Raw genomic sequence first — 25,788 nt, 5'->3', positions numbered from 1 at the left:
CCCCTAACCCTTATATCTGTACAAGGTGATTGGCTGCAGCGGATAAGGACAGGGATAAGGACAGCCCCTAACCCTTATATCTGTACAAGGTGATTGGTTACAGCGGATAAGGACAGCCCCTAACCCTTATATCTGTACAAGGTGATTGGCTGCAGCGGGTAAGGACAGCCCTAACCCTTATATCTGTACAAGGTGATTGGCTGCAGCGGATAAGGACAGCCCCTAACCCTTATATCTGTACAAGGTGATTGGTTGCAGCGGATAAGGACAGCCCCTAACCCTTATATCTGTACAAGGTGATTGGCTGCAGCGGATAAGGACAGCCCCTAACCCTTATATCTGTACAAGGTGATTGGCTGCAGCGGATAAGGACAGTCCCTAACCCTTATATCTGTACAAGGTGATTGGCTGCAGCGGATAAGGACAGCCCCTAACCCTTATATCTGTACAAGGTGATTGGTTGCAGCGGATAAGGACACATCTCCATCCCTTTCTTCAGCTTCTTTGTGGATGAATATCATTTCTTCAGCATTTCATTGCTTTCTGACCTTTTTCTTAATTGGATAAATCTGTCTATTAATGTATTATAGTAGAATTTGGATTTGAGTCTCAGACATTGACGTCTGTCTGTCTATCTGTATGTTTCTCTGTCTGTCTCTCTCCAGGTGTGGTCTGTCTAACCTGTCTGTCTGTTTCTCTGTCTGTCTGTCTCTTTGTCTCTCTCCAGGTGTGGTCTGTCTAACCTGTCTGTCTGATTTTTCTGTCTGTCTCTCTTTGTCTCTCTCCAGGTGTGGTCTGTCTAATCTGTCTGTCTCTCTCTCTCTGTCTCTCTCCAGGTGTGGTCTGCCAGGGCAGGTGTCTGACCGGGTGCCCCAGTCTCTGTCTCTGTCTCTGGGAGATGTGTCTCTCCCTTTGCCTGTTGAGGTGAAAGCTATAGGCTCAGAGACGGAGCGAGTGGGCCCCCTGGAGGAGCTCGCCATGAGGGCCCTGCACTGCATGTACGGGCGACAGCCAATCAGAGGTGAGGAGAGACACGGATACAGCTACACACACAGATCCTCTTGGGTCTTCTGATATTTCAGGACATGAAGTGTCCTTTAATTCATCACACCATAGAGACATGCAGTGTCCTTTAATTCATCACACCATAGAGACATGAGGTGTCCTTTAATTCATCACACCATAGAGACATGAAGTGTCCTTTAATTCATCACACCATAGAGACATGAAGTGTCCTTTAATTCATCCCACCATAGAGATGCTGTACAGATGGGAGAATAATAATAGGGGTCTTAGCACCGAGCCTGGGGAACGCCAAATTCAGCTACGGAACATTTGAAGCATTCTAATATGACATTGAGCAGATTCCATCCTGATGGGGATGAATGTGAAGACAATGAAGAGTTCATCAGCTCTGGGATAATGTAGAATATGGTCTCTGCCCCAAATCGCTGCCTATTTCCTATATAGTGGACTGCTTTGTAGAGAATAGGATGCCATTTGGGGGAGACACCTAGTACTTTCACACTCAGAAATGATACATTACACACTGAAATTATACTCATCGGATACGGAATCGAATACATGGAGCATGATCACACGGTCGTCCGGAACAGCTTGTGCTCTCATGCATGATTCAGTGTTGCCTCAAAGCGAGCACAGAAGGCATTTAGTTAGTTTGGTAGTTTTGCGTCACTGGGTAACTCTTGGCTGGGTTTCCCTTTGTAATCCATGATAGTTTGTAAGCCCTGCCACATCCAACAAGCATCAATGCCGATGTAGTAGGATTCCATCTTAGTCCAGTATTGACACTTTGCTGGATTGATGGTTTGTCGGAGGGCATAGCGGGATTTCTTATGTGTCCAGATTTGTGTCCTGCTCCTTTAAAGCGTCAGCTCGAGCCTTTAGCTCAGTGTGGGTGTTGCTTGTAATCCATGGCTTCTGGTTATCCCCTCCGGCGCCATTCTTTCACATCACTGCAACCCCAGGCATCCAGCTACTGCTGTGGTTGGTCACTAACCCCAGGCATCCTGCTGTGGTCTGTCACTAACCCCCAGGCATCCAGCTACTGCTGTGGTTGGTCACTAAACCCCAGGCATCCTGCTGTGGTCTGTCACTAACCCCCAGGCATCCAGCTACTGCTGTGGTCTGTCACTAACCCCCAGGCATCCAGCTACTGCTGTGGTCTGTCACTAACCCCAGGCATCCAGCTACTGCTGTGGTTGGTCACTAACCCCAGGCATCCAGCTACTGCTGTGGTTGGTCACTAACCCCCAGGCATCCAGCTACTGCTGTGGTTGGTCACTAACCCCCAGGCAACCAGCTACTGCTGTGGTTGGTCACTAACCCCCAGGCATCCAGCTACTGCTGTGGTTGGTCACTAACCCCAGGCATCCTGCTGTGGTCTGTCACTAACCCCCAGGCATCCAGCGACTGCTGTGGTCTGTCACTAACCCCAGGCATCCTGCTACTGCTGTGGTCGGTCACTAACCCCCAGGCATCCTGCTACTGCTGTGGTCTGTCGCTAACCCCAGGCATCCTGCTACTGCTGTGGTTGGTCACTAACCCCCAGGCATCCAGCTACTGCTGTGGTCTGCCACTAACCCCCAGGCATCCAGCTGTGGTCTGTCACTAACCCCCAGGCATCCTGCTACTGCTGTGGTTGGTCACTAACCCCAGGCATCCAGCTACTGCTGTGGTCTGTCACTGACCCCCAGGCATCCAGCTGTGGTCTCTCACTAACCCCCAGGCATCCTGCTACTGCTGTGGTTGGTCACTTACCCCAGGCATCCAGCTACTGCTGTGGTCTGTCACTGACCCCCAGGCATCCAGCTGTGGTCTCTCACTAACCCCCAGGCATCCAGCTACTGCTGTGGTTGGTCATCCTAACCCCAGGCATCCAGCTACTGCTGTGGTCTGTCACTAACCCCCAGGCATCCAGCTACTGCTGTGGTTGGTCACTAACCCCCAGGCATCCTGCTACTGCTGTGGTCTGTCACTAACCCCAGGCATCCAGCTACTGCTGTGGTCTGTCACTAACCCCCAGGCATCCAGCTACTGCTGTGGTTGGTCACTAACCCCAGGCATCCTGCTACTGCTGTGGTCTGTCACTAACCCCAGGCATCCAGCTACTGCTGTGGTCTGTCACTAACCCCAGGCATCCAGCTACTGCTGTGGTCTGTCACTAACCCCAGGCATCCTGCTGTGGTCTGTCACTAAACCCCAGGCATCTGCTGTGGTCTGTCACTAAACCCCAGGCATCCTGCTGTGGTCTGTCACTAAACCCCAGGCATCCTGCTGTGGTCTGTCACTAACCCCCAGGCATCCTGCTGTGGTCTGTCACTAACCCCCAGGCATCCTGCTACTGCTGTGGTCTGTCACTAACCCCCAGGCATCCAGCTACTGCTGTGGTCTGTCACTAACCCCAGGCATCCAGCTGTGGTCTGTCACTAACCCCCAGGCATCCTGCTACTGCTGTGGTTGTCACTAACCCCAGGCATCCAGCTACTGCTGTGGTCTGTCACTGACCCCCAGGCATCCTGCTGTGGTCTGTCACTAACCCCCAGGCATCCTGCTACTGCTGTGGTCTGTCACTAACCCCAGGCATCCTGCTACTGCTGTGGTCTGTCACTAAACCCCAGGCATCCTGCTGTGGTCTGTCACTAAACCCCAGGCATCCTGCTGTGGTCTGTCACTAAACCCCAGGCATCCTGCTGTGGTCTGTCACTAACCCCCAGGCATCCTGCTACTGCTGTGGTCTGTCACTAACCCCCAGGCATCCTGCTACTGCTGTGGTCTGTCACTAACCCCCAGGCATCCTGCTACTGCTGTGGTCTGTCACTAACCCCAGGCGTCCTGCTACTGCTGTGGTCTGTCACTAACCCCCAGGCATCCTGCTACTGCTGTGGTCTGTCACTAACCCCAGGCGTCCTGCTACTGCTGTGGTCTGTCACTAACCCCCAGGCATCCTGCTGTGGTCTGTCACTAACCTCCAGGCATCCAGCTACTGCTGTGGTTGGTCACTAACCCCCAGGCATCCAGCTACTGCTGTGGTTGGTCACTAACCCCAGGCATCCTGCTACTGCTGTGGTCTGTCACTAAACCCCAGGCATCCTGCTGTGGCCTGTCACTAAACCCCAGGCATCCTGCTGTGGTCTGTCACTAAACCCCAGGCATCCTGCTGTGGTCTGTCACTGACCCCCAGGCATCCTGCTACTGCTGTGGTCTGTCACTAACCCCCAGGCGTCCTGCTACTGCTGTGGTCTGTCACTAACCCCCAGGCGTACTGCTACTGCTGTGGTCTGTCACTAACCCCAGGCGTACTGCTACTGCTGTGGTCTGTCACTAACCCCCAGGCGTCCTGCTACTGCTGTGGTCTGGTCACTAACCCCCAGGCGTCCTGCTACTGCTATGGTCTGTCACTAACCCCCAGGCATCCTGCTGTGGTCTGTCACTAACCCCCAGGCATCCTGCTACTGCTGTGGTCTGTCACTAACCCCCAGGCGTCCTGCTACTGCTGTGGTCTGTCACTAACCCCCAGGCATCCTGCTACTGCTGTGGTCTGTCACTAACCCCCAGGCGTCCTGCTACTGCTATGGTCTGTCACTAACCCCCAGGCATCCTGCTGTGGTCTGTCACTAACCTCCAGGCATCCTGCTACTGCTGTGGTCTGTCACTAACCCCAGGCATCCTGCTGTGGTCTGTCACTAACCCCCAGGCATCCTGCTACTGTTGTGGTCTGTCACTAACCCCAGGCATCCTGCTACTGCTGTGGTCTGTCACTAACCCCCAGGCGTCCTGCTACTGCTGTGGTCTGTCACTAACCCCCAGGCGTCCTGCTACTGCTGTGGTCTGTCACTAACCCCCAGGCGTCCTGCTACTGCTGTGGTCTGTCACTAACCCCCAGGCGTCCTGCTACTGCTATGGTCTGTCACTAACCCCAGGCATCCTGCTGTGGTCTGTCACTAACCCCCAGGCATCCTGCTGTGGTCTGTCACTAACCCCCAGGCATCCTGCTGTGGTCTGTCACTAACCCCCAGGCGTCCTGCTACTGCTGTGGTCTGTCACTAACCCCAGGCGTCCTGCTACTGCTATGGTCTGTCACTAACCCCCATTCATCCTGCTGTGGTCTGTCACTAACCCCAGGCATCCTGCTGTGGTCTGTCACTAACCTCCAGGCATCCTGCTACTGCTGTGGTCTGTCACTAACCCCCAGGCGTCCTGCTACTGCTATGGTCTGTCACTAACCCCCAGGCATCCTGCTGTGGTCTGTCACTAACCCCCGGCATCCTGCTACTGCTGTGGTCTGTCACTAACCCCCAGGCGTCCTGCTACTGCTGTGGTCTGTCACTAACCCCCAGGCGTCCTGCTACTGCCGTGGTCTGTCACTAACCCCCAAGCGTCCTGCTACTGCTGTGGTCTGTCACTAACCCCCAGGCGTCCTGCTGCTGTGGTCTGTCACTAACCCCAGGCGTCCTGCTACTGCTGTGGTCTGTCACTAACCCCCAGGCATCCTGCTGTGGTCTGTCACTAACCTCCAGGCATCCTGCTACTGCTGTGGTCTGTCACTAACCTCCAGGCATCCAGCTACTGCTGTGGTCTGTCACTAACCCCAGGCGTCCTGCTACTGCTGTGGTCTGTCACTAACCCCCAGGCGTCCTGCTACTGCTATGGTCTGTCACTAACCCCCAGGCATCCTGCTGTGGTCTGTCACTAACCTCCAGGCATCCTGCTACTGCTGTGGTCTGTCACTAACCCCCAGGCATCCTGCTGTGGTCTGTCACTAACCCCCAGGCATCCTGCTGTGGTCTGTCACTAACCCCCAGGCATCCTGCTACTGCTGTGGTCTGTCACTAACCCCCCAGGCGTCCTGCTACTGCTGTGGTCTGTCACTAACCCCCAGGCGTCCTGCTACTGCTGTGGTCTGTCACTAACCCCCAGGCATCCTGCTACTGCTTTGGTCTGTCACTAACCCCAGGCGTCCTGCTACTGCTGTGGTCTGTCACTAACCCCCAGGCGTCCTGCTACTGCTGTGGTCTGTCACTAACCCCCAGGCGTCCTGCTACTGCTGTGGTCTGTCACTAACACCCAGGCGTCCTGCTACTGCTGTGGTCTGTCACTAACCCCCAGGCGTCCTGCTACTGCTGTGGTCTGTCACTAACCCCCAGGCATCCTGCTACTGCTGTGGTCTGTCACTAACCCCCAGGCATCCTGCTACTGCTGTGGTTGGTCACTAACCCCAGGCATCCTGCTGTGGTCTGTCACTAACCCCCAGGCGTCCTGCTACTGCTATGGTCTGTCACTAACCCCCAGGCATCCTGCTGTGGTCTGTCACTAACCTCCAGGCATCCTGCTACTGCTGTGGTCTGTCACTAACCCCAGGCATCCTGCTGTGGTCTGTCACTAACCCCAGGCATCCTGCTACTGTTGTGGTCTGTCACTAACCCCAGGCATCCTGCTACTGCTGTGGTCTGTCACTAACCCCCAGGCGTCCTGCTACTGCTGTGGTCTGTCACTAACCCCCAGGCGTCCTGCTACTGCTGTGGTCTGTCACTAACCCCCAGGCGTCCTGCTACTGCTGTGGTCTGTCACTAACCCCCAGGCGTCCTGCTACTGCTATGGTCTGTCACTAACCCCCAGGCGTCCTGCTACTGCTATGGTCTGTCACTAACCCCCAGGCATCCTGCTGTGGTCTGTCACTAACCCCCAGGCATCCTGCTGTGGTCTGTCACTAACCCCCAGGCGTCCTGCTACTGCTGTGGTCTGTCACTAACCCCCAGGCGTCCTGCTACTGCTATGGTCTGTCACTAACCCCATTCATCCTGCTGTGGTCTGTCACTAACCCCAGGCATCCTGCTGTGGTCTGTCACTAACCTCCAGGCATCCTGCTACTGCTGTGGTCTGTCACTAACCCCCAGGCATCCTGCTACTGCTGTGGTCTGTCACTAACCCCCAGGCATACAGCTACTGCTGTGGTCTGTCACTAACCCCAGGCGTCCTGCTACTGCTATGGTCTGTCACTAACCCCAGGCATCCTGCTGTGGTCTGTCACTAACCCCCAGGCATCCTGCTACTGCTGTGGTCTGTCACTAACCCCCAGGCGTCCTGCTACTGCTGTGGTCTGTCACTAACCCCAGGCGTCCTGCTACTGCTGTGGTCTGTCACTAACCCCAGGCGTCCTGCTACTGCTGTGGTCTGTCACTAACCCCCAGGTGTCCTGCTACTGCTGTGGTCTGTCACTAACCCCCAGGCATCCTGCTGTGGTCTGTCACTAAACCCCAGGCATCCTGCTGTGGTCTGTCACTAACCCCAGGCATCCTGCTGTGGTCTGTCACTAACCCCAGGCATCCTGCTACTGCTGTGGTCTGTCACTAACCCCCAGGCATCCTGCTGTGGTCTGTCACTAACCTCCAGGCGTCCTGCTACTGCTGTGGTCTGTCACTAACCCCCAGGCATCCAGCTACTGCTGTGGTCTGTCACTAACCCCAGGCATCCAGCTGTGGTCTGTCACTAACCTCCAGGCGTCCTGCTACTGCTGTGGTCTGTCACTAACCCCCAGGCATCCTGCTACTGCTGTGGTCTGTCACTAACCCCCAGGCGTCCTGCTACTGCTATGGTCTGTCACTAACCCCCAGGCATCCTGCTACTGCTGTGGTCTGTCACTAACCCCCAGGCATCCTGCTGTGGTCTGTCACTAACCCCAGGCGTCCTGCTACTGCTGTGGTCTGTCACTAACCCCAGGCGTCCTGCTACTGCTATGGTCTGTCACTAACCCCCAGGCATCCTGCTGTGGTCTGTCACTAACCCCCAGGCGTCCTGCTACTGCTGTGGTCTGTCACTAACCCCAGGTGTCCTGCTACTGCTATGGTCTGTCACTAACCCCCATTCATCCTGCTGTGGTCTGTCACTAACCCCAGGCATCCTGCTGTGGTCTGTCACTAACCCCCAGGCATCCTGCTACTGCTGTGGTCTGTCTGACTACAACAATGCCACTGTCATTATTTTTTCAACTCTGAAGTTAGTTTACCATGAGACAGACACGTGTCCAGGATAGTGTAACGGTCCTAATGATGTGACATTAAATCTCCCTCTCTGTCCCAGAATGGTGGGACCCCTGGTGATAATGATGTGACATTAAATCTCCCTCTCTGTCCCAGAATGGTGGGACCCCTGGTGATAATGATGTGACATTAAATCTCCTCTCTGTCCCAGAATGGTGGGACCCCTGGTGATAATGATGTGACATTAAATCTCCCTCTCTGTCCCAGAATGGTGGGACCCCTGGTGATAATGATGTGACATTAAATCTCCCTCTCTGTCCCAGAATGGTGGGACCCCTGGTCCTAATGATGTGACATCTCCCCTCTCTGTCCCAGAATGGTGGGACCCCTGGTCCTAATGATGTGACATCTCCTCTCTGTCCCAGAATGGTGGGACCCCTGGTCCTAATGATGTGACATCTCCTCTCTGTCCCAGAATGGTGGGACCCCTGGTCCTAATGATGTGACATCTCCTCTCTGTCCCAGAACGGTGGGACCCCTGGTCCTAATGATGTGACATCTGTCCCAGAATGGTGGGACCCCTGGTCCTAATGATGTGACATCTCCCTCTCTGTCCCAGAATGGTGGGACCCCTGGTCCTAATGATGTGACATCTCCCTCTCTGTCCAAGAATGGTGGGACCCCTGGTCCTAATGATGTGACATCTCCCTCTCTGTCCCAGAATGGTGGGACCCCTGGTCCTAATGATGTGACATCTCCCTCTCTGTCCCAGAATGGTGGGACCCCTGGTCCTAATGATGTGACATCTCCCTCTCTGTCCCAGAATGGTGGGACCCCTGGTCCTAATGATGTGACATTAAATCTCCCTCTCTGTCCCAGTTGGTTAAAGAGAACCTTAATGGAGAAAAGAGGAAAATCAGTCAATATATTCCTCCTCTCTTCATCCTCTCTCTCTCTCCCTGTCGGTCTCTCAGAGCGGAGTCTGCTGCCGCCCTTCCTGTTACCCAGAAGCCTTCTAGACCTGCTCCAATGCCCCCTGGGACATTGTCACCGCTGCAGTCAGCCCATGTTTACCATCATCTACCCTAAACTGTTCCCTCTCAGAGAGACCGCTCTGGCTGGGGTACACCGCAGGTAGCTAACCCTGACCCCAACCACCCCTGACCCAACCACCCCTGACCCTAACCACCCTTGACCCCAACTGACCCCAACCACCCCTGACCAACAACCACCCCTGACCACAACCACCACCCTGAACTAACGACCCTTGACCCCAACTGACCCAAACCACCCTTGACCCCAACTGACCCAAACCACCCCTGACCCTAACCACCCCTGACCCCCAACCACCCCTGACCCCCTAACCACCCCTGACCCCAACCACCCCTGACCCCCATCCACCCCAACCACCCCTGACCCCCAACCACCCCTGACCCCCAACCACCCCTGACCCCCAACCACCCCTGCCCCCAACCACCCCTGAACCAACCACCCTTGACCCAAACCACCCCAGACCTGAAGGTCTCATAGGACCACTACTTTACCCAGTCCCTCTCCTCTCTCTCTCCCTCTAATAGTCCCTCTCTCTCTCTCGCTCTCGCTCTTTTCTCTCTGCTCTTTTCTCTCTGCTCTCTTCTCTCTCTCTCTCTCTCTCGCTCTCTCTCTCTCTCTCGTCTCTGCTCTTTCTCTTCTCTCTCTCTCTCTGTCTCTGTCTCTGTCTCTGTCTCTCTCTCTCTCACTGTCTCCGTCTCCAGAACCACAGTGAGTTTCGTGGCCTACTGCTGTTCCAGTCAGTGTGTTCAGACATTTGATCTGCAGCAATGACATCATGGTGCCTCCACCTCTTCCTCTCCCTTCAGTCATCATCTCCTCCTCTGGTCTCATGAATGAATGAAGGATGGATGAAGAACTGTGGGAGCCCTGAACATCTCAGGAGGACATGCATAGCCTCTGGACTGGTGGACATGAGGAACTGAAGGTGTCAGGAGGACATGCATAGCCTCTGGACTGGTGGACATGAGGAACTGAAGGTGTCAGGAGGACATGCATAGCCTCTGGACTGGTGGACATGAGGAACTGAAGGTGTCAGGAGGACATGCATAGCCTCTGGACTGGTGGACATGAGGAACTGAAGGTGTCAGGAGGACATGCATAGCCTCTGGACTGGTGGACATGAGGAACTGAAGGTGTCAGGAGGACATGCATAGCCTCTGGACTGGTGGACATGAGGAACTGAAGGTGTCAGGAGGACATGCATAGCCTCTGGACTGGTGGACATGAGGAACTGAAGGTGTCAGGAGGACATGCATAGCCTCTGGACTGGTGGACATGAGGAACTGAAGGTGTCAGGAGGACATGCATAGCCTCTGGACTGGTGGACATGAGGAACTGAAGGTGTCAGGAGGACATGCATAGCCTCTGGACTGGTGGACATGAGGAACTGAAGGTGTCAGGAGGACATGCATAGCCTCTGGACTGGTGGACATGAGGAACTGAAGGTGTCAGGAGGACATGCATAGCCTCTGGACTGGTGGACATGAGGAACTGAAGGTGTCAGGAGGACATGCATAGCCTCTGGACTGGTGGACATGAGGAACTGAAGGTGTCAGGAGGACATGCATAGCCTCTGGACTGGTGGACATGAGGAACTGAAGGTGTCAGGAGGACATGCATAGCCTCTGGACTGGTGGACATGAGGAACTGAAGGTGTCAGGAGGACATGCATAGCCTCTGGACTGGTGGACATGTAGAGACTCAGCAGCCTGTGACCAGTCCAGCAGTCTGTAATGGGCATGGACGGTCCAATTGAAAGACGGACAATATTGATATTAATAATCCACATCTTGACATATCATCTACTGTCCAACGACTAACATCTCTTAATACAGCATCATTCTACTAATGGTTTGTTTCTGGTTTCAGTTTGTTCCAGCAACAGACTGTCTGTATTTACTGGTGTGAACTAGCTGCTCTCTTCACCCGCCAAACGTTCACCTGACAGACGCATCACAATAACAAGAAGTGCCGAGTGTTTTTGTCTTTGTAGAGGAGAATCTATTCTGATAATTTCTATGGATTTTTACATGACACTGGTTGACAAAAAGTGTTTGAAGAATGTCACTGACTGTATTGCATGATATTTGTTCTAAACCTGTTCTAAATATGTAACACTGGTAGGTGTGTTGCCCCCCACTCCAGCCTGAAGGACTTTGACAAGATAATAGACACATTAGTTATTGGGAATTTATTTTCCTGTAGACACATCAGACTCTCATACCTCTGACAAGTTTTTAAACTTTACAAAATTGGTCTTTGAGGGTAAACTTTTTTTTTTGTTTGCAAAAAAAGGTTAACTTCTGAAACAGTCTGGTAACCTGAATGTTTATGAAGGATTTAAAACAAACTTTGTTTCCATTCAGTTTGATTGTGACTCAAAGCAACGCTTTGGTTCTTTAGCTGAAAACCAAAGGAACTGAAGCTCATAACAGAAGTGTTTGGGCCCTACCGGACCAGACTTGCCAATCCCGGCTGTAGGTCCATGCAGCAGACTCTCTGTCTTGGCTAGACGGACTGGACTGGGAGGCAGCAGACGCTCTGTCTTGGCTAGACGGACTGAGAGACTGGGATAGGAGGCAGCAGACTCTCTGTCTTGGCTAGACGGACTGAGAGACTGGGATAGGAGGCAGCAGACTCTCTGTCTTGGCTAGACGGACTGAGAGACTGGGATAGGAGGCAGCAGACTCTCTGTCTTGGCTAGACGGACTGGAGAGACTGGGATAGGAGGCAGCAGACTCTCTGTCTTGGCTAGACGGACTGAGAGACTGGGATAGGAGGCAGCAGACTCTCTGTCTTGGCTAGACGGACTGAGAGACTGGGATAGGAGGCAGCAGACTCTCTGTCTTGGCTAGACGGACTGAGAGACTGGGATAGGAGGCAGCAGACTCTCTGTCTTGGCTAGACGGACTGGGATAGGAGGCAGCAGACTCTCTGTCTTGGCTAGACGGACTGAGAGACTGGGATAGGAGGCAGCAGACTCTCTGTCTTGGCTAGACGGACTGGGATAGGAGGCAGCAGACACTCTGTCTTGGCTAGAGACTGGGATAGGAGGCAGCAGACTCTCTGTCTTGGCTAGACGGACTGAGAGACTGGGATAGGAGGCAGCAGACTCTCTGTCTTGGCTAGACGGACGGACTGGGATAGGAGGCAGCAGACGCTCTGTCTTGGCTAGACGGACTGGGATAGGGAGGCAGCAGACTCTCTGTCTTGGCTAGACGGACTGAGAGACTGGGATAGGAGGCAGCAGACTCTCTGTCTTGGCTAGACGGACTGAGAGACTGGGATAGGAGGCAGCAGACTCTCTGTCTTGGCTAGACGGACTGAGAGACTGGGATAGGAGGCAGCACACGCTCTGTCTTGGCTAGACGGACTGGGATAGGAGGCAGCAGACTCTCTGTCTTGGCTAGACGGACTGAGAGACTGGGATAGGAGGCAGCAGACGCTCTGTCTTGGCTAGACGGACTGGGACTGGGATAGGAGGCAGCAGACTCTCTGTCTTGGCTAGACGGACTGGGATAGGAGGCAGCAGACTCTCTGTCTTGGCTAGACGGACTGAGAGACTGGGATAGGAGGCAGCAGACTCTCTGTCTTGGCTAGACGGACTGAGAGACTGGGATAGGAGGCAGCAGACTCTCTGTCTTGGCTAGACGGACTGAGGACTGGGATAGGAGGCAGCAGACTCTCTGTCTTGGCTAGACGGACTGAGAGACTGGGATAGGAGGCAGCAGACTCTCTGTCTTGGCTAGACGGACTGAGAGACTGGGATAGGAGGCAGCAGACTCTCTGTCTTGGCTAGACGGACTGGGATAGGAGGCAGCAGACGCTCTGTCTTGGCTAGACGGACTGGGATAGGAGGCAGCACACGCTCTGTCTTGGCTAGACGGACTGAGAGACTGGGATAGGAGGCAGCAGACTCTCTGTCTTGGCTAGACGGACTGAGAGACTGGGATAGGAGGCAGCAGACTCTCTGTCTTGGCTAGACGGACTGGGATAGGAGGCAGCAGACTCTCTGTCTTGGCTAGACGGACTGAGAGACTGGGATAGGAGGCAGCAGACTCTCTGTCTTGGCTAGACGGACTGAGAGACTGGGATAGGAGGCAGCAGACTCTCTGTCTTGGCTAGACGGACTGGGATAGGAGGCAGCAGACTCTCTGTCTTGGCTAGACGGACTGAGAGACTGGGATAGGAGGCAGCAGACTCTCTGTCTTGGCTAGACGGACTGAGAGACTGGGATAGGAGGCAGCAGAGCTCTATCTCTATGGCTGTGTCTGAAGTGGCAACTTATTCCCTATATAGTGACTTTAGACCAGAGCTCATAGGGAATAGAATGTAACTGTCAGAGACGGCCCATATTTACATGGTATAATGTAACCCAGGACGGCCCGTGTTAACATGTGTAGAAGCAGACGGCCCATGTTAACTTGCCTAGACGGACATGTGTAGAATGTAACCTCAGAGACGGCCCATGTTAACATGTGTAGAATGCAGAGACGGCCCATGTTAACATGAGAGATGTAACCCAGAGACGGCCCATGTAACTTGGCTAGAGACGGACTGGGATAGGAAACAGTCTGGTAACCAGATTTAAAACAGACTTTGTTTCCATTCTGTCTTGGCTTTAGAAAACCAACGGACTGAAGCTCATAACAGAAGTGTTTGGGCCCTACCGGACCAGATGCCAATCCCGGCTGAGGCAGCAGACTCTCTGTCTTGGCTAGACGGACTGGGATAGGAGGCAGCAGACTCTCTGTCTTGGCTAGACGGACTGAGAGACTGGGATAGGAGGCAGCAGACTCTCTGTCTTGGCTAGACGGACTGAGAGACTGGGATAGGAGGCAGCAGAGCTCTATCTCTATGGCTGTGTCTGAAGTGGCAACTTATTCCCTATATAGTGCACTACTTTAGACCAGAGCTCATAGGGAATAGAATGTAACCCAGAGACGGCCCATATTTACATGTGTATAATGTAACCCAGAGACGGCCCGTGTTAACATGTGTAGAATGTAACCCAGAGACGGCCCATGTTAACATGTGTAGAATGTAACCCAGAGACGGCCCATATTTACATGTGTAGAATGTAACCCAGAGACGGCCCATGTTAACATGTGTAGAATGTAACCCAGAGACGGCCCATGTTAACATGTGTAGAATGTAACCCAGAGACGGCCCATGTGTAGCATGTAACCCAGAGACGGCCCATGTGTAGAATGTAACCCAGAGACGGCCCATGTGTAGAATGTAACCCAGAGACGGCCCATGTTAACATGTGTAGAATGTAACCCAACATTAACAACCTGATGATTGAAAAGCGGTCGCCTGGAATCACCAGTAGAAGTCATGAAAACAGAACCTACATTTAGTGGTGAGAATGTGAGACTCCGCCAGGGTTCTGTCGACTGAGACCCCGCCAGGGTTCTGTCGAGGGTTGAGACCCCGCCAGGGTTCTGTCGAGGGTTGAGACCCCGCCAGGGTTCTGTCGAGGGTTGAGACCCCGCCAGGGTTCTGTCGAGGGTTGAGACTCCGCCAGGGTTCTGTCGAGGGTTGAGACTCCGCCAGGGTTCTGTCGAGGGTTGAGACTCCGCCAGGGTTCTGTCGAGGGTTGAGACTCCGCCAGGGTTCTGTCGAGGGTTGAGACTCCGCCAGGGTTCTGTCGAGGTTGAGACTCCGCCAGGGTTCTGTCGAGGGTTGAGACTCCGCCAGGGTTCTGTCGAGGGTTGAGACTCCGCCAGGGTTCTGTCGAGGGTTGAGACTCCGCCAGGGTTCTGTCGAGGTTGAGACTGAGGGTTCTGTCGAGGCTGAGACCCGCCAGGGTTCTGTCGAGGGTTGAGACCCCGCCAGGGTTCTGTCGAGGGTTGAGACCCCGCCAGGTTCTGTCGAGGTTGAGACCCCGCCAGGTTCTGTCGAGGGTTGAGACCCCGCCAGGGTTCTGTCGAGGGTTGAGACCCGCCAGGGTTCTGAGTCGCCAGGGTTCTGTCGAGGGTTGAGACTCCCGCCAGGGTTCTGTCGAGGTTGAGACCCCGCCAGGTTCTGTCGAGGGTTGAGACTCCGCCAGGGTTCTGTCGAGGTTGAGACTCCGCCAGGGTTCTGTCAGGGTTCTAGGGTTCTGTCGAGGTTGAGACTCCCTAGGGTTCTGTCGAGGTTGAGACTCCGCCAGGGTTCTGTCGAGGTTGAGACTCCTAGGGTTCTGTCAGGGCTGAGACTCCCTAGGGTTCTGTCGAGGGTTGAGACTCCCTAGGGTTCTGTCGAGGTTGAGACTCCCCGCCTATGGGTTCTGTCAGGGTTGAGACCCCGCCAGGTTCTGTCGAGGGTTGAGACTCCCTAGGGTTCTGTCGAGGGTTGAGACTCCCGCCAGGGTTCTGTCGAGGGTTGAGACCCCGCCAGGGTTCTGTCGAGGGTTGAGACTCCCTAGGGTTCTGTCGAGGGTTGAGACCCCGCCATGAATGTCTGAATCTCACAACTCAAGAGGAATGGTGAACAAAATGATAATTTAGCTCATCCCAAATGGCCCCCTTTTCCCCATGGGCCCTGGTCTAAAGTAGTGCACTATGTAGGGAATAAGATGCATCTTGAGTATGTATGTGACATTGGTTATAAAACCAGCAGCAAGATGTCTAGATGAGGATTGGGTCTATTGCCACTTTATTTGTTTGGCTTTCTAATTAATGTTTATTACATTGTTAGTTATTTATAACATTGTTATAACTGTGAATATGATTACTATATTGTATAATTTGTAATCAATTACTTTTATTTTAATGTGTGACATTTTGGCAATAAACCATGTTTAACTTGATAGTTAAGTAGAATCCTCAAATTGCAAATGGAAGGTTCCAGTTTAGTTCAGAGGTAGAATGGGCGCATCTCTATCTCTCTGACGGTTGCATTCAGTGCCTCTACGGAAGGGTGTAATCTGTTTTAGACCAGGGTTGGGGGGTGTAATCTGTTTTAGACCAGGGTTAGAGGGCGTAATCTGTTTTAGACCAGGGTTGAAGGGTGTAATCTGTTTTAGACCAGGGTTAGAGGGCGTAATCTGTTTTAGACCAGGGTTGAAGGGTGTAATCTGTTTTAGACCAGGGTTGAAGGGCGTAATCTGTTTTAGACCAGGGTTGAAGGGTGTAATCTGTTTTTTGACCAGGGTTGGAGAACAGTTTAACTAAACTCATGATGGATCTCTAATTTATTTTCTTCAACAATCAATGGGTACCACTGTTCTGTTCGAGACCACCTAAAGCGAGACCAAGTCAGAGCCCTTGAGGGGGGGCGAGGCGGTGTTACAACTCACTGACCCCAACAGGTCAACATGTTACAATGGGTCCTGTGTGGCTCAGTCGGTAGAGCATGGCGCTTGCAACGCCAAGCGTCGTGGGTTTCCCGCTGGGGCCACCATATGTAAAAGTAGTGGCCCCAGCCGACTTGTAAGTCGCTTTGGACAAAAGCGTCTGCTAAATGGGATATATTACAACTCACTGACCCCAACAGGACAAGATGTTACAACTCACTGACCCCAACAGGACAATATGTTACAACTCACTGACCCCAACAGGTCAACATGTTACAACTCACTGACCCCAACAGGACAATATGTTACAACTCACTGACCCCAACAGGACAATATGTTACAACTCACTGACCCCAACAGGTCAACATGTTACAACTCACTGACCCCAACAGGTCAATATGTTACAACTCACTGACCCCAACAGGTCAATATGTTACAACTCACTGACCCCAACAGGCCAATATGTTACAACTCACTGACCCCAACAGGTCAATATGTTACAACTCACTGACCCCAACAGGTCAATATGTTACAACTCACTGACCCCAACTGGACAATATGTTACAACTCACTGACCCGAACAGGTCTATGTTACAACTCACTGACCCCAACAGGATAATATGTTACAACTCACTGACCCCAACAGGTTTCCAATAGGTAGACAATAGGTTACAACTCACTGATCCACTATTGTTTTCACTATATATTTTACCTCTTGGGGATGTTATTCGAAAACATAATGTTAACTTTCACTGCTATGCGGATGACACACAGCTGTACATTTCAATGAAACATGGTGAAGCCCCAAAATTGCCCTTGCTAGAAGCATGTGTTTCAGACATAAGGAAGTGGATGGCTGCAAACTTTCTACTTTTAAACTCAGACAAAACAGAGATGCTTGTTCTCGGTCCCAAGAAACAAAGAGATCTTCTGTTGAATCTGACAATTAATCTTAATGGTTGTACAGTCGTCTCAAATAAAACTGTGAAGGACCTCGGCGTTACTCTGGACCCTGATCTCTCTTTTGAAGAACATATCAAGACCATTTCAAGGACAGCTTTTTTCCATCTACGTAACATTGCAAAAATCAGAAAATTTCTGTCCAAAAATGATGCAGAAAAATTAATCCATGCTTTTGTCACTTCTAGGTTAGACTACTGCAATGCTCTACTTTCCATTTACCCGGATAAAGCACTAAATAAACTTCAGTTAGTGCTAAATACGGCTGCTAGAATCCTGACTAGAACCAAAAAATGTGATCATATTACTCCAGTGCTAGCCTCCCTACACTGGCTTCCTGTCAAAGCAAGGGCTGATTTCAAGGTTTTACTGCTAACCTACAAAGCATTAAATGGGCTTGCTCCTACCTATCTCTCTGATTTGGTCCTGCCGTACATACCTACACGTACGCTACGGTCACAAGACGCAGGCCTCCTAATTGTCCCTATAATTGCTAAGCAAACAGCTGGAGGCATGGCTTTCTCCTATAGAGCTCCATTTTTATGGAACGGTCTGCCTACCCATGTCAGAGACGCAAACTCGGTCTCAACCTTTAAGTCTTTACTGAAGACTCATCTCTTCAGTGGGTCATATGATTGAGTGTAGTCTGGCCCAGGAGTGGGAAGGTGAACGGAAAGGCTCTGGAGCAACGAACCACCCTTGCTGTCTCTGCCTGGCCGGTTCCCCTCTTTCCACTGGGATTCTCTGCCTCTAACCCTATTACAGGGGCTGAGTCACTGGCTTACTGGGCTCTCTCATGCCGTCCCTGGAAGGGGTGCGTCACCTGAGTGGGTAGATTCACTGATGTGGTCATCCTGTCTGGGTTGGCGCCCCCCCCTTGGGTTGTGCCATGGCGGAGATCTTTGCGGGCTATACTCAGCTTTGTCTCAGGATGGTAAGTTGGTGGTTGAAGATATCCCTCTAGTGGTGTGGGGGCTGTGCTTTGGCAAAGTGGGTGGGGTTATATCCTTCCTGTTTGGCCTTGTCCGGGGGTGTCCTCGGATGGGGCCACAGTGTCTCCTGACCCCTCCTGTCTCAGCCTCCAGTATTTATGCTGCAGTATTTTGTGTCAGGGGGCTGGGGTCAGTTTGTTATATCTGGAGTACTTCTCCTGTCCAATTCGGTGTCCTGTGTGAATCTAAGTGTGCGTTCTCTAATTCTCTCCTTCTCTCTCTCGGAGGACCTGAGCCCTAGGACCATGCCCCAGGACTACCTGACATGATGACTCCTTGCTGTCCCCAGCCCACCTGGCCGTGCTGCTGCTCCAGTTTCAACTGTTCTGCCTTATTATTATTCGACCATGCTGGTCATTTATGAACATTTGAACATCTTGGCCATGTTCTGTTATAAACTCTACCCGGCACAGCCAGAAGAGGACTGGCCACCCCACATAGCCTGGTTCCTCTCTAGGTTTCTTCCTAGGTTTTGGCCTTTCTAGGGAGTTTTTCCTAACCACCGTGCTTCTACACCTGCATTGCTTGCTGTTTGGGGTTTTAGGCTGGGTTTCTGTACAGCACTTTGAGATATCAGCTGATGTACGAAGGGCTATATAAATAAATTTGATTTGATTTTGACCCCAACAGGTCTCTAATAGGTAAACAATATGTTACAAATCACTGACCCCAAAAGGTCAATATGTTACAACTCACTGACCCCAACAGGACAAGACGTTACAATTCACTGACCCCAACAGGACAATATGTTACAACTCACTGACCCCAACAGGACAAGATGTTACAACTCACTGACCCCAACAGGTCTCCAATAGGTAGACAATATGTTACAACTCACTGACCCCAACAGGACAATATGTTACAACTCACTGACCCCAACAGGTCTCCAATAGGTAGACAATATGTTACAACTCACTAACCCCAACAGGACAATATGTTACAACTCACTGACCCCAACAGGTCAATATGTTACAATTCACTGACCCCAACAGGTCAATATGTTACAACTCACTGACCCCAACAGGACAATATGTTACAACTCGCTGACCCCAACAGGACAAGATGTTACAACTCACTGACCCCAACAGGACAAGATGTTACAACTCACTGACCCCAACAGGATAATATGTTACAACTCACTGACCCCAACAGGTCAATATGTTACAATTCACTGACCCCAACAGGACAATATGTTACAACTCACTGACCCCAACAGGTCATATGTTACAAGTCACTGACCCCAACAGGACAATATGTTACAACTCACTGACCCCAACAGGACAATATGTTACAACTCACTGACCCCAACAGGTCTCCAATAGGTAGACAATATGTTACAACTCACTGACCACAACAGGTCTCCAATAGGTAGACAATATGTTACAACTCACAGACCCCAACAGGACAATATGTTACAACTCACTGACCCCAACAGGACAATATGTTACAACTCACTGACCCCAACAGGTCAATATGTTACAATTCACTGACCCCAACAGGACAATATGTTACAACTCACTGAACCCAACAGGACAATATGTTACAACTCACTGACCCCAACAGGTCTCCAATAGGTAAATATAGACAATATGTTACAACTCACTGACCACAACAGGTCTCCAATAGGTAGACAATATGTTACAACTCACAGACCCCAACAGGACAATATGTTACAACTCACTGACCCCAACAGGACAATATGTTACAACTCACTGACCCCAACAGGTCAATATGTTACAATTCACTGACCCCAACAGGACAATATGTTACAACTCACTGAACCCAACAGGACAATATGTTACAACTCACTGACCCCAACAGGTCAGTATGTTACAACTCACTGACCCCAACAGGTCAATGTGTTACAACTCACTGACCCCAACAGGTCTCCAATAGATAGACAATATGTTACAACTCACTGACCCCAACAGGACAATATGTTACAACTCACTGACCCCAACAGGACAAGATGTTACAATTCACTGACCCCAACAGGTCAATATGTTACAATTCACTGACCCCAACAGGACAATATGTTACAATTCACTGACCCCAACAGGACAATATGTTACAACTCACTGACCCCAACAGGACAATATGTTACAACTCACTGACCCCAACAGGACAATATGTTGCAACTCACTGACCCCAACAGGTCAATATGTTACAACCCACTGACCCCAACAGGACAATATGTTGCAACTCACTGACCCCAACAGGACAATATGTTGCAACTCACTGACCCCAACAGGTCACATGTTACAAGTCACTGACCCCAACAGGACAATATGTTACAACTCACTGACCCCAACAGGTCTCCAATAGGTAGACAATATGTTACAACTCACTGACCCCAACAGGACAATATGTTACAACTCACTGACCCCAACAGGTCTCCAATAGGTAGACAATATGTTACAACTCACAGACCCCAACAGGACAATATGTAACAACTCACTGACCCCAACAGGACAATATGTTACAACTCACTGACCCCAACAGGTCAATATGTTACAATTCACTGACCCCAACAGGACAATATGTTACAACTCACTGAACCCAACAGGACAATATGTTACAACTCACTGACCCCAACAGGTCAGTATGTTACAACTCACTGACCCCAACAGGTCAATATGTTACAACTCACTGACCCCAACAGGTCTCCAATAGATAGACAATATGTTACAACTCACTGACCCCAACAGGACAATATGTTACAACTCACTGACCCCAACAGGACAAGATGTTACAACTCACTGACCCCAACAGGTCAATATGTTACAACTCACTGACCCCAACAGGTCAATATGTTACAACTCACTGACCCCAACAGGTCTCCAATATGTAGACAATAGGTTACAACTCACTGACCCCAACAGGACAATATGTTACAACTCACTGACCCCAACAGGACAATATGTTACAACTCACTGACCCCAACAGGACAAGATGTTACAATTCACTGACCCCAACAGGACAATATGTTACAACTCACTGAACCCAACAGGACAATATGTTACAACTCACTGACCCCAACAGGTCAGTATGTTACAACTCACTGACCCCAACAGGTCAATGTGTTACAACTCACTGACCCCAACAGGTCTCCAATAGATAGACAATATGTTACAACTCACTGACCCCAACAGGACAATATGTTACAACTCACTGACCCCAACAGGACAAGATGTTACAATTCACTGACCCCAACAGGTCAATATGTTACAATTCACTGACCCCAACAGGACAATATGTTACAATTCACTGACCCCAACAGGACAATATGTTGCAACTCACTGACCCCAACAGGTCAATATGTTACAACCCACTGACCCCAACAGGACAATATGTTGCAACTCACTGACCCCAACAGGACAATATGTTGCAACTCACTGACCCCAACAGGTCACATGTTACAAGTCACTGACCCCAACAGGACAATATGTTACAACTCACTGACCCCAACAGGTCTCCAATAGGTAGACAATATGTTACAACTCACTGACCCCAACAGGACAATATGTTACAACTCACTGACCCCAACAGGTCTCCAATAGGTAGACAATATGTTACAACTCACAGACCCCAACAGGACAATATGTTACAACTCACTGACCCCAACAGGACAATATGTTACAACTCACTGACCCCAACAGGTCAATATGTTACAATTCACTGACCCCAACAGGACAATATGTTACAACTCACTGAACCCAACAGGACAATATGTTACAACTCACTGACCCCAACAGGTCAGTATGTTACAACTCACTGACCCCAACAGGTCAATATGTTACAACTCACTGACCCCAACAGGTCTCCAATAGGTAGACAATATGTTACAACTCACTGACCCCAACAGGACAATATGTTACAACTCACTGACCCCAACAGGACAAGATGTTACAATTCACTGACCCCAACAGGACAATATGTTACAACTCACTGACCCCAACAGGACAAGATGTTACAATTCACTGACCCCAACAGGTCAACATGTTACAACCCACTGACCCCAACAGGACAATATGTTACAACTCACTGACCCCAACAGGTCAATATGTTACAACTCACTGACCCCAACAGGTCTCCAATAGGTAGACAATATGTTACAACTCACTGACCCCAACAGGACAATATGTTACAACTCACTGACCCCAACAGGTCAATGTGTTACAACTCACTGACCCCAACATGGGGGTTAGACATCTGTGATGAAGCCTGGAATCGAACCAGGGTCTGTAGTACCTTAGACCGCTGCTCCACTCTGGTGTGAGATGCAACAACTCCAGTTGTTTCTGTCAGTTTGGTTTTGCTCTCGATGTGATGTGATTGGAATGAAGCCAAAACCAGACTGGCTTCCCTTTCTACTTTCTATTGGTGCTCCAGTACCATTCACAGTTCAGCTCACTCAATTTAGCTCAATGCTGATTGGCTATTATTATATACTTTTTTTATCAAGGGAGGCCAAAATGCTCACTGGCTTGCCTTGCGTTCAATGCTACGGGCGACAACAATGACATACTCTTTTTGACCGGACAGCATCAGGTAGAGTTGTTTCACTGACCAGACAGCATCAGATAGATGGCCTTTACATACAGAGACAGAGGGGCTCTGTTTCACTGACCAGACAGCATCAGATAGATAGCCTTTACATACAGAGACAGAGGGGCTCTGTTTCACTGACCAGACAGCATCAGATAGATGGCCTTTACATACAGAGACAGAGCGGTGCTGTTTCACTGACCAGACAGCATCAGATAGATAGCCTTTACATACAGAGACAGAGGGGCTCTGTTTCACTGACCAGACAGCATCAGATAGATGGCCTTTACATACAGAGACAGAGCGGTGCTGTTTCACTGACCAGACAGCATCAGATAGATGGCCTTTACATACAGAGACAGAGGGGTGCTGTTTCACTGACCAGACAGCATCAGATAGATGGCCTTTACATACAGAGACAGAGGGGTGCTGTTTCACTGACCAGACAGCATCAGATAGATGGCCTTTACATACAGAGGCAGGGGGGTGCTGTTTCACTGACCAGACAGCATCAGATAGATGGCCTTTACATACAGAGACAGGGGGGTGCTGTTTCACTGACCAGACTGCATCAGATAGATGGCCTATGCATACAGAGACAGAGCGGTGCTGTTTCGCTCGCTCTGATGGTAAACATTCTGCCTCTAGCCAATTTGAAGGAAAATTATGAAACGAGAGAAGAAAGACATTATTTTATGGTTTTATTTTTATTTTCTTGGTACATGTTTTGGGGCTTCCCTTGGCAAACATGAATACACACCAGGAGATCTATTCGACATCATAGTAAACAGCTGCTAAAACTTTTGCAATGAAAACCAGAGTTTCTATTGGACAACTTTAGTGGGTCCCAACCAGTTTGCTTCGGTTTGGTGACGATTACGCAGCAGCCGTAAAAGAAGGTTCCTAGTAAATACATCCCTATTCTAAACGTCGGCCAAACATTAACCTGTTTGTGCCACCGCCCTTTAATTCACTGCGCGCTCCTTTTCATAGCGCGCTCCCGTATTCGACGAGGAAGTCCCGTCGTTTGTTCAAAAGTACCGCTACGCTAAAGGAGATTGCAGATGTGACGTGTTTCTCGCTTCAACAAACCTATCCCGCAACTTTGACGTGCATGGGATAGAGACGTTTGAGAATGTTTTTAGCAACGGAGACAAAGGTAAATTCTGGGATGTTACCTTATCTTACAGGTCGCGTTTATGATTGTAAAGTTACCTGTCTGGAGTTGCCCTCCACGAGTCTGTCCAGTACAGGTGTGAACTTGGTGACGTTGTCGACTTAAACAATGTGCTGTAAAAGTTGTCAGAACTACTGTACTTTTATACCATGTAGCCTGTATTTCATTTAAATGCCGAAGTCGTGTTTGGAATTTCGGAATGTGATTGTGAAGAATTCGAAACGGGTATCCTCCGAAAACAGGTTTATCAATTCTGACAAAAGACCAGCATGGGTGATTAAACCAAGTGCAAACATATTGGTGTGTATGGAAAATACTTCAACAGACCAAACAAGCACACCTGTCATAACATCATGTCATGTAAAATCTCATATGGCATAATCTGCCATAAAATCATGTCATGTAGAATCTCATATGGCACCAAGCATCTGCTATAAAATCATACAATGTAAAATCTCATATGGCACCTAGCATCTGTCATAAAATCATATAATGTAATATCTCATATGGCACCTAGCATCTGCCATGAAATCATGTCATGTAGAATCTCATATGGCACCTAGCATCTGTCATAAAATCATATAATGTAAAATCTCATATGGCACCTAGCATCTGCCATAAAATCATGTCATGTAGAATCTCATATGGCACCTAGCATCTGTCATAAAATCATGTCATGTAGAATCTCATATGGCACCTAGCATCTGCCATAAAAATGTCATGTAGAATCTCATATCATAGTAGAATGTCTCATATGGCACCTAGCATCTGTCATAAAATCATGTCATGTAGAATCTCATATGGCACCTAGCATCTGCCATAAAATCATATAATGTATCGTGTTCCTTTTTCTAGGTATCTGGTAACTGTCCCATGAGTCTATGGAAAGTGCTCTAAAACACAATGTTAAGCAATCAACAAGTAATGAAGGACCAAGCAAACACACTTTAATATTCTATGATTAAAATCTGTTGTAAAAATAATTCAAAACATTTTGCAATATGTTTAAGTCTGGATGTTCAATTAGGGCGACGTGCTGGCAGAAAGGTGCCATATATGAGATGAAAGTTAACTTTCCCATGATGCTCTCTGTCCTGTTTCCTAAATACTGAAACCAGCAGGCAGCAGCTAGCTCTGTCTAAACCCTGAACAGGAACACACATTGATCAAGAAATGCCTCTTTGACAGGACATGTTTGGACTGTTGCTCAACGTCTGTGGTGTCAACTCAACAGGACAGCCTTAAGCACATCCTGCATCAATTCCACAATTCTTCAGTTAACATCTTATTCAATCAATCAAATGTTATTTATAAAGCACTTCATTTTGTTAAAAAAAATCATTCAAAGTGCTTATTACCATCTAATGCTGTAGTGGTGTTATCTAATGCTGTAGTGGTGTTATTACCATCTAATGCTGTAGTGGTGTTATTACCATCTAATGCTGTAGTGGTGTTATTACCATCTAATACTGTAGTGGTTATTACCATCTAATACTGTAGTGGTGTTATTACCATCTAATGCTGTAGTGGTGTCATTACCATCTAATGCTGTAGTGGTGTTATTACCATCTAATGCTGTAGTGGTGTTATTACCATCTAATGCTGTAGTGGTGTTATTACCATCTAATGCTGTAGTGGTGTTGTTACCATCTAATGCTGTAGTGGTGTTATCTAATGCTGTAGTGGTGTACCATCTAATGCTGTAGTGGTGTTATTACCATCTAATGCTGTAGTGGTGTTATTACCATCTAATGCTGTAGTGGTGTTATTACCATC

At 49.8% G+C, this 25,788-nt stretch overlaps 2 protein-coding genes and 1 long non-coding RNA gene across 4 annotated transcripts in view; all 3 read left to right on the top strand.

Moving 5' to 3' along the window:
• The window catches only part of LOC135554358 (leucine-rich repeat-containing protein 28-like), a 31,253-nt gene extending 20,351 nt beyond the window's left edge, over positions 1–10,902 (top strand). The window contains exons 9-12 of the mRNA XM_064986627.1: positions 142–158; positions 837–1,021; positions 8,975–9,134; positions 9,755–10,902. Coding sequence (XP_064842699.1) covers positions 142–158; positions 837–1,021; positions 8,975–9,134; positions 9,755–9,824 — 432 coding nt within the window. The 3' untranslated portion in view covers positions 9,825–10,902. The remainder of the gene's footprint in view (positions 1–141; positions 159–836; positions 1,022–8,974; positions 9,135–9,754) is intronic.
• LOC135552108 (solute carrier organic anion transporter family member 3A1-like) overlaps positions 1–25,788 on the top strand; it is a 186,034-nt gene that overhangs the window by 140,658 nt on the left and 19,588 nt on the right. The gene's annotated exons all lie outside the window — the stretch shown is intronic.
• LOC135554351 (uncharacterized) lies at positions 13,753–16,232 on the top strand. 2 transcript variants are annotated; one of them, XR_010457681.1, is made up of 4 exons: positions 13,753–14,426; positions 14,712–14,826; positions 15,092–15,120; positions 15,363–16,232. It is a non-coding gene; the product is annotated as an uncharacterized LOC135554351 (long non-coding RNA). The 2 variants fall into 2 exon arrangements; XR_010457682.1 differs by lacking the exons at positions 13,753–14,426; positions 14,712–14,826; positions 15,092–15,120 and adding an exon at positions 15,194–15,222.

The sequence above is a fragment of the Oncorhynchus masou genome, chromosome 2, assembly GCF_036934945.1.
Source record: "Oncorhynchus masou masou isolate Uvic2021 chromosome 2, UVic_Omas_1.1, whole genome shotgun sequence".
Classification (NCBI taxonomy): domain Eukaryota; kingdom Metazoa; phylum Chordata; class Actinopteri; order Salmoniformes; family Salmonidae; genus Oncorhynchus; species Oncorhynchus masou.
This window is presented reverse-complemented; position numbering and strand designations above follow the sequence as displayed.